This window comes from Prionailurus bengalensis, chromosome D3, assembly GCF_016509475.1.
Source record: "Prionailurus bengalensis isolate Pbe53 chromosome D3, Fcat_Pben_1.1_paternal_pri, whole genome shotgun sequence".
NCBI classification, from domain to species: domain Eukaryota; kingdom Metazoa; phylum Chordata; class Mammalia; order Carnivora; family Felidae; genus Prionailurus; species Prionailurus bengalensis.
The window spans coordinates 73,531,104-73,546,713 of record NC_057356.1 but is presented as its reverse complement, the minus strand read 5'-3'; the positions used below and the strand labels follow the sequence as shown (position 1 = coordinate 73,546,713).

General features: G+C 37.9%; 1 protein-coding gene across 1 annotated transcript; it reads right to left on the bottom strand.

The window, feature by feature from the left end:
• Positions 1–1,877: 1,877 nt before the first annotated feature.
• On the bottom strand, positions 1,878–15,210 carry LOC122470059 (dynactin-associated protein-like). The gene is made up of 3 exons (XM_043557193.1): positions 15,154–15,210; positions 7,809–7,973; positions 1,878–2,986 (listed from the first exon to the last, which is right to left on the bottom strand). The coding sequence occupies exons 1-3, from the start codon at positions 15,208–15,210 to the stop codon at positions 2,327–2,329; spliced, it is 882 nt and encodes a 293-aa protein (XP_043413128.1). The 3' UTR covers positions 1,878–2,326.
• Between the last annotated feature and the right edge of the window lie 400 nt (positions 15,211–15,610).

The following is a 15,610-nucleotide window of genomic DNA, read 5'->3' as shown; positions in this document are numbered from 1 at the left end:
AGTAAGTCTTATAGGGGAAAAAAAAGATTAAAAGGATTGGGATGAGTTAATCTGAACAAAAGTGGGCTAAAATGTTTTATTAGTACTAACATTTAAGAGATAAATATTCTATTCTTGAAGAACCCTACCTTAAAAGTTATCTTTCAAATATAATTACTTGAAATTTAAATATTTATTGGGGTCTACTAATGTGCTAGAGAGATGGAATAATAAGTGATACAGAGGGTTTATTTTCATGGTTCTTGTATAGGACAAGTCAGCTACCATTCATTTAGTTCTTCTATATGTATTTCTTAAGGACCAATTGTGTTGCAAGCAGAGAAAATGTTATCATCCTTTGTAAAATAGGCTGTTCATGTATTTATTTACAAGTACGGGTAAACTTGGTTCATTTATCATTCTGAGGACTAGCAAAGCTGTAAAACAATTACAAAATGCTAAGTCCAAAGGAGAAACGGAATGGTCTCATCAGTATGTTTTAAATATCCCATAAAATATTCTTAATCAAAACAGCAAGGCGGGACAGAAAGGCCAATGTGCATTATTAAAAATCTAAATTAATGTATTTACTAAAATGTCATTACTTCTAAGCACATATAATTAAAATAACAGCTAGTAAAAATTAATAATGAGTATCCACTTTGGTCCAACTTTAAGAGATTTTAAATAAGTTAGCTTGCCCAGAAGTTTAATGTAAAAGTTTCTCTTGAAAATATTTTTTTACCATTTAGTAAATGAAACATTCCCCTCTTGATCATGTATATAATTGATTAAGTAAGGTTTTTGTACATAATTAAGTCTATAATTCTTTTTTTTTTTTTTGCATGCCTGGAACATCATTCTGATTTTTAATATTTTAAATTAGAATATATATTACAGTAACTAATGTCATTCTTAGACTATGACCTTTGAACCAGTGATTCTCAAACCTGCCTGGACATTATAAACACCTCTTAAAGTAACAGATTACTATTTGCAATCTAAAGATCCTGATTTAGTAAGTCTGGGGTATCAGCAATTATAATTTAAACCTCAATATTAACAGAGTGTAAATTAATGAATTTACTACCTAATCTTCATTGCTACTTGCTTCTTCTATATCTTCCATACTTTAGCACATAGTTGGGACTTAAAAGATGTCTTTAATTGATTGACTTACAAGATTTTTGCAAAAAAAAATTAATTTTAAAAAATAGAGACCCAAATGCCCTTTCAATAACATTAATTCAAATTGAATATGGTTGCTTAAAAGGTATTTACAGTAAAAAAGAAACTGGAGAAACATAAATTTCACCATAAAGAAAAAATTATTATAAGTTCTAAAATTTTCTCCACATACGTTTAAGTGCCCACATATAAAATGTGTTTATTATGCATGTAATTTGTGTACAGAAAAATGCTATGTTCTGAACAGAAATACATACATATTAAAATCTAAATGACTAATTTTACTCTAAGGTTTCATATAAAATTTCTTGAAGGTTTCCTAAATAAACAAATTGGGCTACCTTTTCTATATGAAATTATATTCTTTTGAAATACACAAACAAAAGCTGATCTGCATGGCATAAATGTTCAGCTCTTTAAAAATAAAATCAATATTGATAGTTTTAGAAGTCCTAAGTATTGCTTTACTGAAAATTCAGGTAATTATTCCACTGTTAATTGTCTGAGTTCTCGTTCTTCAAGTGGCACTATGGTGGGTGCTGTAAGTATAATATAGTAATGGCACTAGATACAGACTCAGGTATTATCGAAGAAATGGCTACAGTTGGGGGAAGAGCCAGTGGAGGAGAATGGTTGTAGGATAATTTGTAGTGATAATAACTAAAGCATAAATTGTCGTAGAAGAGAACATGTTGACAAATGACGGTAGTTCTATTAGATTAAAGTAAGAATAGTGGCATTTATAGTTCCAGGTTCAGATGATAAGGTGGAACTTAAAGATTGTTGAAGGAAAGTGATGACCATTGTCATTGTGAACTAAGTGGAAGTCACAGTAGTTGCAGGTAAAGTGGGAGTGGTAGTGGTTGTAGAGTCAGCTGACAGGATTTGTGGGTTCAGTTGAAGAGATGGTGGAAGTGGTAACTGTGTTGGTTGTCCGCTAAGATTAAGTTATGATAGCATTTGTTGTTTTTGAAGTTGAAACAGTTACAGATTCTGTTCAAGTGGGGTCAGCTGTGGTTTCACTTGAAGTGGTGGTTGTAGCTTCCGTGATTGTACGTTCAGGTGAGGTGATAGTGGGGCTGTTGCATTTGTGGGTTTCGTTTTACTGGTGACTGGCTTTTGTGGTTTTTCCACTTTGTGGAAGTGATGGCGGTGGCTGTCAAGGTTGTAGGCTCAGTTGAAGTGATGGTGATGTGATGGCTGTTGAGGTTCTGGGTTCAGTGGAAGCGATGGTGATGGCTGTTGAGGTTGTGGGTTCAGTTGAAGTGATGGTGATGGCTGCTGTGGTTGTAGGTTCTGTAGAAGTGATGGCGGTGGTTGTCAAGGTTGTAGGCTCATTTGAAGTGTTAGTGATGGCTGTTGAGGTTGTGGGTTCAGTGGAAGCGATGGTGATGGCTGCTGTGGCTGTAGGTTCTGTGGAAGTGATGGTGGTGGCTGTCGAGGTTGTAGGCTCAGTCGAAGTGATAGTGATGGCTGTTGAGGTTCTGGGTTCAGTGGAAGCGATGGTGATGGCTGCTGTGGCTGTAGGTTCAATGGACGTTGCAGTGGCTGTAGATTCTGTTGAAGTGGTTTTAGTTACGGGTTCAGTTGACATGGTGGTCCCTGCAGGTTGTGAAGTAGTAGAGGTCATTCCAGGAATGCTAAGTATAGGCTCCTCATTGTTTGCAGGTAGCTGGTTAGTAATGGGAGAACTGTCATTTTCTCTGTTGTTCACCAGGTGTATTATGAGTACTCCAGTTGCTGTTGTTATCACACAGGCTAAGAGACAAGCCAAAAAGACTTTCCACAGAGACAAGTCATTACACCAATTTCCTTTTGCCTATGAAGAGTATAAATGATAATATCAGTAATAAAAAACAAAAATGCTTGTGATTTCTCATCTCTTTTGTGTTATTTATACTGTAGTGCATTAACATGATTTCAGTCCTTATATATATCCAAAGAAATGTAGGCTTACGGTCCAAGTTTTTATCCAGGTGAAAATAACTGCACACTTTCTTTAACATCAGAAGAAATGAGGATCTACCAATTTCTCATCTTTTATTGGAAAATATTCCAATAATGGGAAGGAAGAGCTTTGTCTTTTCACACAGGCAGAACAGCACTTGAATGGTAAATTCTCTGTCACACACCCAATCCTCCAGTAGATGTTGTCATTACCCCAAACTATTCCACTTCCAAAATCACTTCCTCAGGAACACTGTGCTCTTACCACTGTCTCCTCTCCTTCCAGCTTATTTATTCAATTGTCCCTAGAGCAACCTTTTTTTAGTCTTGTTAAAAATTATTGGCCCAGCAGACCTTGCTTCACTCACCTACCTCCTTACCCACCTTGTGTTCCATGGTCGTTTATTTCAATAAAACTAATTCCCTAAAATCTCTTGCACTTCCCTCCTCTTTTCCTCCAGCTGGCAAATAAATGCCTGTCTGCTTTCTCTGGACTGCCCTTGAGCAACCACAGTCAGGGAAAGTCAAGTACCTGGGCAAATCAGAGTCAAGATAAATGTATGGTCACCATCCTTGAATGGATTTTCTGGACTGTTCCATCATTCTATTATATTTCTGTAATATACACTCTCATTTTGTAAATCTTTCTTAATCTTCTCTCTCTTCAAACATGTAACCTCCACCTACCAGCCCTCAAAAACAAATTGACCCATCTCATTTCCATCAAATAACTTCATCTCCTTTCTCCTTCACTGGGAAACTTGAAGCCATCAAATGGAAACTCTTTCAAAGCCCTACAGGTATCAAACCTGCAGACCTAAGCATGCCTGGGCTCCACCTCTCTTCCTTCCCTGATTGACACAGAGATGCTGTCCCTCTTTCTGGCTGATGCTGATCTGCCAATCTGTCCTTGGATCTCATCCCCCATATCCTTCTCAACAACGTTTCTCTTTTTTTCATTCTTCCTCTGGGACTAAATACTTCACCCTTTCCTCTTAAGTGGCGTCTTCCTTTTAACATTTATATACACTCAAATCTCTTCCATTTTAAACAAAAAACCTCCTTTGACTGCAAATCCCCTTCTCACTACTTCCCTTTCTCTCTCTCTGGAAAATGAAATTTCTTGAGAGTTGTATAAATGCAACATCTCCATTTGCACACCTTTCAACCCAATTGTGTCTGGCTTCTACCTCTGCCATGCCACTGAAACACCTCTTAATAAAGTCACAAATGACATTTATTCACTCAAATCTAACTGACATATTTTAGCCCTCACCATACTCAAACCCTCAGTAGCATTTGCCTCTGAAGCATCCCTTCTCCCTTTTGAACAGTCTTTTCCCTTGGCTTTTGTGATATTCCATTTTCATTGGGTTTCTCCTAACAACCCTCCCCCCCTCCAAATATTCCCAGTTTCTTTTAGAGGCTTACTATCACATTCAGCTTTACTGTTGACACTCCCAGGACCTTTTCTCTCACTCTAGGTTTAGGGTCAGCAAACTTTTTCTGTAAAGAGCAAGACAGTAAATAGTTTCAGCTTTGTGAGCCATACAGTTTTGGTCACAATGACTCCAATCTTCCATTATAGTCTTAAAGCAGCCATAGGCATTGAGTAAGCAAGTGAGCATGACTGTATTCCAATACAACTTTATTTACAAAAATAGGCAGTGGACTGGATTTGACCATTCTATGCTTTCTCTTTCCTATGATTTTAATTACTATCCATATCTAAATGACTCTCTAATTTATTTCTAGTCCAGCTCTCTCCTCTGACCTTCAAATGCTTACATGATACCATATATTAGATGTCTAAATGATGCCTCAAACTCACTGTGTCCAAACCCAAAGTCATGATCTCCCCAGTGAAACCTGGCAAGCTCCCACATCCCTTTAAATGGTACCACCATCCATTATATTCAGTTCCCATAAGCTATTGACAAAGGGATCACCCTTGAAATTTCCCAACCCATCACCAAGCCCGTTAGCTGTACCTGCTAAATATCTCCCAATACTATTGATTTTCTCTATATCTGTTGATACTACTCTATTCCAAGCTTCCTTTATCTCTGCCATGGACTAGTGAAATAGCCTTGGGCCACTCACTCCGTTTCTACAATGCATCATGCTTCCATCTAAAGTGGGATCTTGGCACAAATAGTTCTGTTCATTGTGAATGCCTCTCTCATCCTCCATTTACCACCCAGAATACAACACAGACTCCTCAGGCACCTATTTTTGCAACAGTACTCATGATGCTCAGTGATTCTGTTATCAGAAGAGGAATAATACACTGAGGCTTTTTCATAATTAGAGTATTCCCAATTCTTTAAGTAATATTGATAGCCATATAAATATAAAACTTCCTACCACCCATCAGGTAGGTAGCTGCCTAGCACCTAGTATGACCATAGGGACCCAGAGAATCCACCTGAGTGCATTATCTCCTTCCAAGGCTTATTACCTGAAAGCATGCAATGAAAAGAGCTCCCTGGGAGCTTTCTAGTGATGTGCATTTTAACAAGATAAACCAAAGCCCTGCTTATTTTCTCACTAATCCTCATCGAAGATTATGTTATCCACCACCATGATTTAAAAGAAAAATCATGGAATTGCATAGCTTCTGGGACTCCCTATTTCATCATTTACAAAATGGTGATAAAACAGCTTGTGAAGTACAGGATTACCTTCGGAATCAACAAAATTGATTTGCTTTGTCATTTCTAAAGTGTTTTTGAAAATATTTGTTGCTTTGTTTGTAGGCAACAAAGCAGTGTAGAAGAGTACAGTCTTTTTAACTGGAGAAATGTTATAAAGTTCAGAGCTATGAAATCTTAAACAATTTCTTACCTTCTCTGGGCCTCAAATCCCTTTATCTTAAAATAGAGAGCTAAAAATATCTATCTTATATTGTTGCTGGGAAGACTACAAATAACATACATAAAGTCACTAGTTTTTAAAAATATGTTTATCTTGGATGCAGTATAGTATAGTATATAGAAATTAAGGTCAAGAACTTTGGAGTCCAACAGATTTGGGGTTGAATTTTAGCTCTGCCACTTATTAGCTATGGAGAATTTAACACCTTTATCTTTCTAAGCCTCAGTTCCCTCATAAGGATAATAATACTTAATAATACCTAGAAAGATGAAAAGATAAGACAATGTTTATAAAGTGCCTGGCACAGTGTCATGTATGTAAGTTTCCGATTGTCTAACATGATTGATTATTTCATAATCACCTGGGTGAGAGCAATACCCTCAGTGAATGGGATACAACATACACACCTTCCATACACACTAAAATAGATCTTAAATGTCGCACAGTATAGGCCACAGTATTTGTTGGAAGGGTGCAAAGGGTGGCAACCCCAAAGCAACAGGAGTAGAATGAAGGCATGGGCCACCAAGGCCAAGTTAGCCCCAGAAAAAATAACATTTTCTTTACTTTGACTGAAAACACTACAAAGCAGTCTCAAAAGAAAAAAGTGGCAAAAGGGCTTATGCACATCTGGGAGAACTCTATGCTACTTTAAAAAAATTATACAAGAGCCGCTTAATGAAATAAGTTGTACACAACCAGACAATAGGACACCTAAGTTCTTCTTTTTGGGTCACTTTTGGCAAAAACCATGCTAATTGATGCCTGGGCCCCACCCCAGAGCTTCTGATTTAATTGGTCTGGGGTGGGACTCAACCAATGGGTATTTCTTAAACAATCACCAGGGGATTCTAAAATGTACCTGGGATTAAGAACTACCAGGCTAGATGTTATCTAAGACTTCTCAATTCTATGATTACATAAATTAATTTACCTCTCCGCAAAAAGAAGAAACATTTTCTCACTCCACCCCATCGAGCTCATTCATTCTTTCACATCGTCCCAGCAACAATACAGTTTATACTTTTATCCAGAATCAAGAAAACAAGGCTCATACTCTCTCTACCAAGCCTCTACAGCAAGATTAAGCAACAGAAGGTAGAAACTCCAGTCAGGGAAACCCAACCAAACTTCCAAGTAGAATAAGCAATTTACAGTCAAGGTCTAATTGCTATAACAGGGCTGAAGATAGAGAGATACACGCCTGAGGTAAAGTTAATTCAACCAACGGATAAGGTCAGGAACCAAAGACCTGGATCTAGTCTCCAAAGCTAGTGGGGGGAAAAAATCTGGAGAACAAGAGTCGGGTTTCTATGTCAAGGTCTTATGCATCAGAGATCACAAGGAAGAAACCTATGGAAAGTGCCACATACAGGTCCAAAGTCTAGAACAGTGGAAGCAAACAAGGTGATCACCAATTGAGCAGACCCTTAAAACTTTGAATACGACACAGTCTCCCACCAGAGTCTAATTTGTGAATTAAACTCTATATTGTCAACATATTTTCTCCTATGCCTCTCCCCACCTGCATTTGTACTTTACATTGATTCCTTTTACTTTCAAATAATGTTCGCTATCTATGCAAATATTTGAGTCCCCAATAGAATATCAGCTCTTCAAAAACAGATTATTAAATATTCTCCTTCTTACGAACTGCCTCACAGAGACTTATAATTATACTGAGAATACAGCAAATGCTTAACATGAATGTGGGTGAATTAAATGATTACATACATTTCCTGGGAAAGAACAGAACAAATACGTCCCTGTATAAAGCACATTTCAACCTGGATGAAAGCTGCTATATCAAACATTACCTCTGTACTGGACAATTCTGTGTGTGGGTTTCTTGAGTGTGCAAGGGCTGCTGGGCTCACATAGACCCCAGTTAGGTTGGACGAGACATGACCAGTTGTACCACTTGAAGGTGGATGCCAGCATGCAGAACTATGAGCCTGTTGGTCATCTGAACACGTGATTGGCTACAGAAACAAAACATAAGTGAATAGAAAGTCATGGTGTGGAATTTCTAAAATGAAACTCTTCTGTCAAACATAATCAAGAGCATCACTTTTAAAAGGGATAACGCAAACAAAATTGACAAACCTCTAGCCAGGCTTCTCAAAAAGAAAAAGGAGATGACCCAAATAGATAAAATCATGAATGAAAATGGAATTATTACAACCAATCCCTCAGAGATACAAACAATTATCAGGGAATACTATGAAAAATTATATGCCAACAAATTGGACAACCTGGAAGAAATGGACAAATTCCTGAACACCCACACTCTTCCAAAACTCAATCAGGAGGAAATAGAAAGCTTGAACAGACCCATAACCAGCGAAGAAATTGAATCGGTTATCAAAAATCTCCCAAAAAATAAGAGTCCAGGACCAGATGGCTTCCCAGGGGAGTTCTACCAGACGTTTAAAGCAGAGATAATACCTATCCTTCTCAAGCTATTCCAAGAAATAGAAAGGGAAGGAAAACTGCCAGACTCATTCTATGAAGCCAGTATTACTTTGATTCCTAAACCAGACAGAGACCCAGTAAAAAAAGAGAACTACAGGCCAATATCCCTGATGAATATGGATGCAAAAATTCTCAATAAGATACTAGCAAATCGAATTCAATGGCATATAAAAAGAATTATTCACCATGATCAAGTGGGATTCATTCCTGGGATGCAGGGCTGGTTCAACATTCGCAAATCAATCAACGTGATACATCACATTAACAAAAAAAAAGAGAAGAACCATATGATCCTGTCAATCGATGCAGAAAAGGCCTTCGACAAAATCCAGCACCCTTTCTTAATAAAAACCTTGAGAAAGTTGGGATAGAAGGAACATACTTAAGGATCATAAAAGCCATTTATGAAAAGCCCACAGCTAACATCATCCTCAACGGGGAAAAACTGAGAGCTTTTTCCCTGAGATCAGGAACACGACAAGGATGCCCACTCTCACCGCTGCTGTTTAACATAGTGCTGGAAGTTCTAGCATCAGCAATCAGACAACAAAAGGAAATCAAAGGCATCAAAATTGGCAAAGATGAAGTCAAGCTTTCGCTTTTTGCAGATGACATGATATTATACATGGAAAATCCGATAGACTCCACCAAAAGTCTGCTAGAACTGATACAGGAATTCAGCAAAGTTGCAGGATACAAAATCAATGTACAGAAATCAGTTGCATTCTTATACACTAACAATGAAGCAACAGAAAGACAAATAAAGAAACTGATCCCATTCACAATTGCACCAAGAAGCATAAAATACCTAGGAATAAATCTAACCAAAGATGTAAAGGATCTGTATGCTGAAAACTATAGAAAGCTTCTGAAGGAAATTGAAGAAGATTTAAAGAAATGGAAAGACATTCCCTGCTCATGGATTGGAAAAATAAATATTGTCAAAATGTCAATACTACCCAAAGCTATCTACACATTCAATGCAATCCCAATCAAAATTGCACCAGCATTCTTCTCGAAACTAGAACAAGCAATCCTAAAATTCATATGGAACCACAAAAGGCCCCGAATAGCCAAAGGAATTTTGAAGAAGAAGACCAAAGCAGGAGGCATCACAATCCCAGACTTTAGCCTCTACTACAAAGCTGTCATCATCAAGACAGCATGGTATTGGCACCAAAACAGACACATAGACCAATGGAATAGAATAGAAACCCCAGAACTAGACCCACAAACGTATGGCCAACTCATCTTTGACAAAGCAGGAAAGAACATCCAATGGAAAAAAGACAGCCTCTTTAACAAATGGTGCTGGGAGAACTGGACAGCAACATGCAGAAGGTTGAAACTAGACCACTTTCTCACACCATTCACAAAAATAAACTCAAAATGGATAAAGGACCTAAATGTGAGACAGGAAACCATCAAAACCTTAGAGGAGAAAGCAGGAAAAGACCTCTCTGACCTCAGCCGTAGCAATCTCTTACTCGACACATCCCCAAAGGCAAGGGAATTAAAAGCAAAAGTGAATTACTGGGACCTTATGAAGATAAAAAGCTTCTGCACAGCAAACGAAACAACCAACAAAACTAAAAGGCAACCAACGGAATGGGAAAAGATATTCGCAAATGACATATCGGACAAAGGGCTAGTATCCAAAATCTATAAAGAGCTCACCAAACTCCACACCCGAAAAACAAATAACCCAGTGAAGAAATGGGCAGAAAACATAAATAGACACTTCTCTAAAGAAGACATCCGGATGGCCAACAGGCACATGAAAAGATGTTCAGCGTCACTCCTTATCAGAGAAATACAAATCAAAACCACACTCAGGTATCACCTCACGCCAGTCAGAGTGGCCAAAATGAACAAATCAGGAGACTATAGATGCTGGAGAGGATGTGGAGAAATGGGAACCCTCTTGCACTGTTGGTGGGAATGCAAACTGGTGCAGCCGCTCTGGAAAGCAGTGTGGAGGTTCCTCAAAAAATTAAAAATAGACCTACCCTATGACCCAGCAATAGCACTGCTAGGAATTTATCCAAGGAATACAGGAGCACTGATGCATAGGGCCACTTGTACCCCAATGTTCATAGCAGCACTCTCAACAATAGCCAAATTATGGAAAGAGCCTAAATGTCCACCAACTGATGAATGGATAAAGAAATTGTGGTTTATATACACAAGGGAATATTACGTGGCAATGAGAAAAAATGAAATATGGCCTTTTGTAGCAACGTGGATGGAACTGGAGAGTGTGATGCTAAGTGAAATAAGCCATACAGAGAAAGACAGATACCATATGGTTTCACTCTTATGTGGACCCTGAGAAACTGAACAGGAACCCATGGGGGAGGGGAAGGAAAAAAAAAAAAGAGAGGTTAGAATGGGAGAGAGCCAAAGCATAAGAGACTGTTAAAAACTGAGAACAAACTGAGGGTTGATGGGGGGTGGGAGGGAGGAGAGGGTGGGTGATGGGTATTGAGGAGGGCACCTTTTGGGATGAGCACTGGGTGTTGTATGGAAACCAATTTGTCAATAAATTTCATACAAAAAATAAAAAAATTAAAAAAAATAAATAAAAGGGATAACGCATAACAAAACTTTTAAAAGGAATTTTTCTAACTATACTCTGAAGATCAAAAAAAAATCTAGACAGATTATGACACAGTATACTTAACTAATTTTTTTTTAATTTTTTTAAACGTTTTTATTTATTTTTGAGACAGAGAGAGACAGAGCATGAACAGGGGAGGGGCAGAGAGAGAGGGAGACACAGAATCGGAAGCAGGCTCCAGGCTCTGAGCCATCAGCCCAGAGCCCGACGCGGGGCTTGAACTCACGGACCGCGAGATCGTGACCTGATCTGAAGTCGGACGCTTAACCAACTGAGCCACCTAGGCGCCCCTACTTAACTAATTTTTGTAAGTTACTAATGCTCCAGATCAGGAATGTATGTCATCCTTATTCTCTACCACATTACTTGCATGTATTAAATACCCTCATGTTGCAAGCTGCTGTAAGTGGAGCTATAGTAAGAAGTCTCTATTCGTATAAGGAATAGAATGTTAGAGCCAAAAAAGTTCTTGCAGCTGATTATCAGGTACAACCCATTTAGGTCATTTTGGAAATGAGAATATTGAAGCAAAAAGAGTTGACATAATTAGCAGCAGCAGCAGCAGGATCCCATAATGACATGATAGCAAGCACCGGAGCCCGGACCTTCCAGTGTTAAGACCAGTGTACTTTCCACTCCGTCCCACTACACCATGTATAGTATGTTATTATGCTAAACCATGGTAAGATGTATAGTGTATACTAATCTATACTATACTAGTGAAAAGTTGTCCTACAAAGAGACTCCTTCACATAATCTGTACCATGGTCTATGCAACGGAACTTGCACACCCATGACAAAGAGACAAAAGGCAAATCATTTGTCAGTTTGTGATATGTTTATGCTGGGTTCCTCTTGGACACACAGCAGTATAAAAGCAATTCTCAACAACAAAAAGGTCTCTGCTCTGAGAGTTTATATGCTAATATAACAGGGAGGCATAACAATTGCCACATATTGTTGAGAAAGGGGGCCATAAGGATTAAAAATGGGTTGGGCTCAGTGGGAAAGATTTGGAGGAACAGGTGTTTTAAAAGGGGAAAGAATAAAATGAAATGAAAATGGGAGCGGAACAAGTTCAGGAACTTGTGGATCTGGGCCAAGAGTTTTGGTACATCTCAAAAACAATGTAGGACTGTCTGGGGATCTTCATCGCATAGAACGATAATGTTTCCTTCTCATTGTGAATCAAGGGCATCTCTGCCACTCTTTGCTCTCTTCAAAAGGCAAAAACAACTACCCACTGCAGATGTGCTGTGAGGATTAACGAGTAAACAACTGGAAAAGGGTTGGAGCAATGTCCATATGTACTCGGTGAGTGTTGGCTGTCAGTAGTGGCAGCAGCAGCCGCAGCAGTGTTTTTATTCCTACTGTTACTGCTACTAGTTGTCTTGGGTCACGTTTATGTAATAACCCATTATTAAAGAGCCATAAAAATTGCTGGTGCCTCAACTCATCAGTTCCATAAAACTGTCAGACTAGAAATGTATGTGGTCACTGAGAACTACCACGAGCAACACAAAAAATAAATGTGATGGTTATTAAATATAGATAAGATGGAATATTCTTGGCAGTAAAGGGTTTGGGGAGACAGATTTTTCTGTTATATCAAAGAAGTAAAGAAAACAGCTCTGTTTTACTGAAAAAAAAAAACTAAACAAACTCCATGTTATTCACTAGATCAATTTGAGCAATGTTGGACTTTAATAACAACCTTGCTTATTTTGCCAAGTGCTGATGATGCTGTAGTTATCCGGTCTGCCTGTGGCTGATGAACTAGAATATTTTAATGCACTTTGTAAACAAAACAAAATTCACTCCCCAAGTCAGTTTTCCAAATCTTCTGGCCCTGATGGAATCCTAGCCCTTTCAAAGAAAAAGATGATGGGTGGTGTCTACACTTAGGGTGGAGAACCTCTGATCTAGATTCAGCTTTGGAGTAATATTGCAGCCCAAGTAATAATTTTTACTCTGGTATGTTGCTCTGACTCTTAGTATAGGTGGAGTCTCTACACAGAACTGGATCAGTTAAAGAGCTCCAAACATTTAATCAGATAATCAGCCTTAGCTAATAATGGCCATAGGCCACTGAAGTGAATTAGCTATAGTTACCAAAAACAGTTCTGTGGGTTTTCCCCGTGATTTTATAAGGATTAACTTAAGATCTCACATATCCCAACAGAAAAACAAAACACCAACATTTATTTTACTTGTGTTTATAATCTTCAACAATTATTAAACTTCACAATTGAATTTGGTCTTAGGAGAAAAGCATATTTTTATAGCTATGCTTTAAATATCCATAATAAAGTGAAATAGTTAGCCACCTATCAAGATATACACTGTAAAAACAACTCAAAATAATATTTGTAAACATCTTCAAGTTTGTTGCATCTAGAGAAACTAGGAAGATGATGGATATGTGGCTAAAGGGATTTTTTTCCATTTGAGTATTCAGGCATCTTGAGTGTCGAACTCAGAAGTGACAGGAGAACAGCTTCAGGAGAGTCCTTTGTATGACTCAAAAGGACAAACCCCTTTTCTTTTGGTAAACCAAGAATTCTCCTTGGGATTCTTTTATTCAACCAACACTTACCAAGCAAAGACTTTCGTCTTTGGCTTATCTATAGGCAATTAATATGGGCTAATTGCCACAGCTCCAAATTGCAAAGGGAAAAATATTTCATTTATTCTTCACGCAGGAATTTTAACTTACTATTTTTATTTTTATCATACTTCCATCCTTTGTTCTTTTTTAAAGGAAATCATCTCCTTTATTTTTATTCATTTATTTTAAAGTTTCTTACTTATTTTGAGAGAAAGTGAGAGAATCAGGGAGGTACAGAAAGAGAGGGAGAGAGAGATTCCCAAGCAAGCTCTGTGCTCATTCTCACAAACCACAAGATCATGACCTGAGCCAAAATCAAGAGTCGGACGCTCAACCAACTGAGCCATCTAGGCCAGGTTATAAAACCTAGGCCATTATAAAACCTATCTGAACCTAAGCTAAGTTCAGATATAAAAAACACTTAGAACTATACATACAGTAAAAGCTTGATTCTTGGTGTAAAAACATTTAAAAATAGATAAAATAGGGGCACCTGGGTGGCTCAGTCAGTTAAGCACCTGACTCCAGCTCAGGTCATGATCTCATGCTTCATGGGTTTGAGCCCCGCATCGGGCTCTGTGCTGACAGCTTGGAGCCTGGATCCTGCTTCAGATTCTGTGTCTCCCTCTCTCTCTGCCCTCCCCTGCTCATGCTCTATTTCTCTCTCTCAAAATAAATAAACATTAAAAAAATTTTATTTATTTTTTTTGTTTGTTTTTGTTTTTTTTAATTTTTTTTTTCAACGTTTATTTATTTTTGGGACAGAGAGAGACAGAGCATGAACGGGGGAGGGGCAGAGAGAGAGGGAGACACAGAATCAGAAACAGGCTCCAGGCTCTGAGCCATCAGCCCAGAGCCTGACGCGGGGCTCGAACTCACAGACCGCGAGATCGTGACCTGGCTGAAGTCGGACGCTTAACTGACTGCGCCACCCAGGCGCCCCTAAAAAAATTTTAAATAGATAAAATAACCATATTTCTTATACAAGTAGAAATGTTTAAAGGATTTCTTTCTTAGGCCTAAAGACAATATCCAAGATCAATATCTGGATTTCCAGCATATTTAGAAATCCAAGTTTTGACAGGTTTAGTATATAAAATCGAAGAATCAGATTATAAAAATATTATTTAAAGACCAAACCAAAGATATCATTGGAGATATATGTTTACATGATGGTGAATATAGAAAGTTAAATGGATCTATTTGTATATGATGTGGTAACAGAAATTGCTAATCCTTTAAATTAGCAAATATGTAAAATAATTTTTACAGTATAATACAGAAGAATATAACATGAAAAGTTGCAGCAGAAAAACTTAATACATGGCTATGCTTCCTTTTTGAGAATAATGCAAAATTATGACATTGACCACATAATAGCAAAGAAATTCGATTGATTTTAAAAGCTGAAAATGAGATAGTACTATAGGCAAATTATTAAAATTGAGCAAATACTCACAAGCTGGTTTTCAGAGTGTTCAATATTGACTACATATTTTCCACGCTTTCTGTCCATTCTTGAGCTTATAATGCCATAGGCTTACCTTCAAGGATATTTTTCAATTCATGTGTGGCCTTTATACCTGCAACTCTGAGAAATAATTTAAATGACTAGTGGAAAATCAACTCTGATGCATCAGTGATGGTGAGGATTAAACTAAGTAATAAGTAGTCATTCACTAAAATGGAATCCACCTTAGAGAAGGAAATGAGGTGTTAATCATAGAAAATCAATACAGCCTCTGAGTGCTACTGTGATTACTCCCTCAATAACCCTCCTGACAGGAAGGAACTCTGAAAAGCTTACATAATGATATTTTTCTTCCCTTTAGCCCCATCTTTCAGACACCTGTCTTCTATTTTAGGACTAACCCAAGAAAAAACTGTGAGTTAGAAGTTTGCCTTTGCTTTCTCTC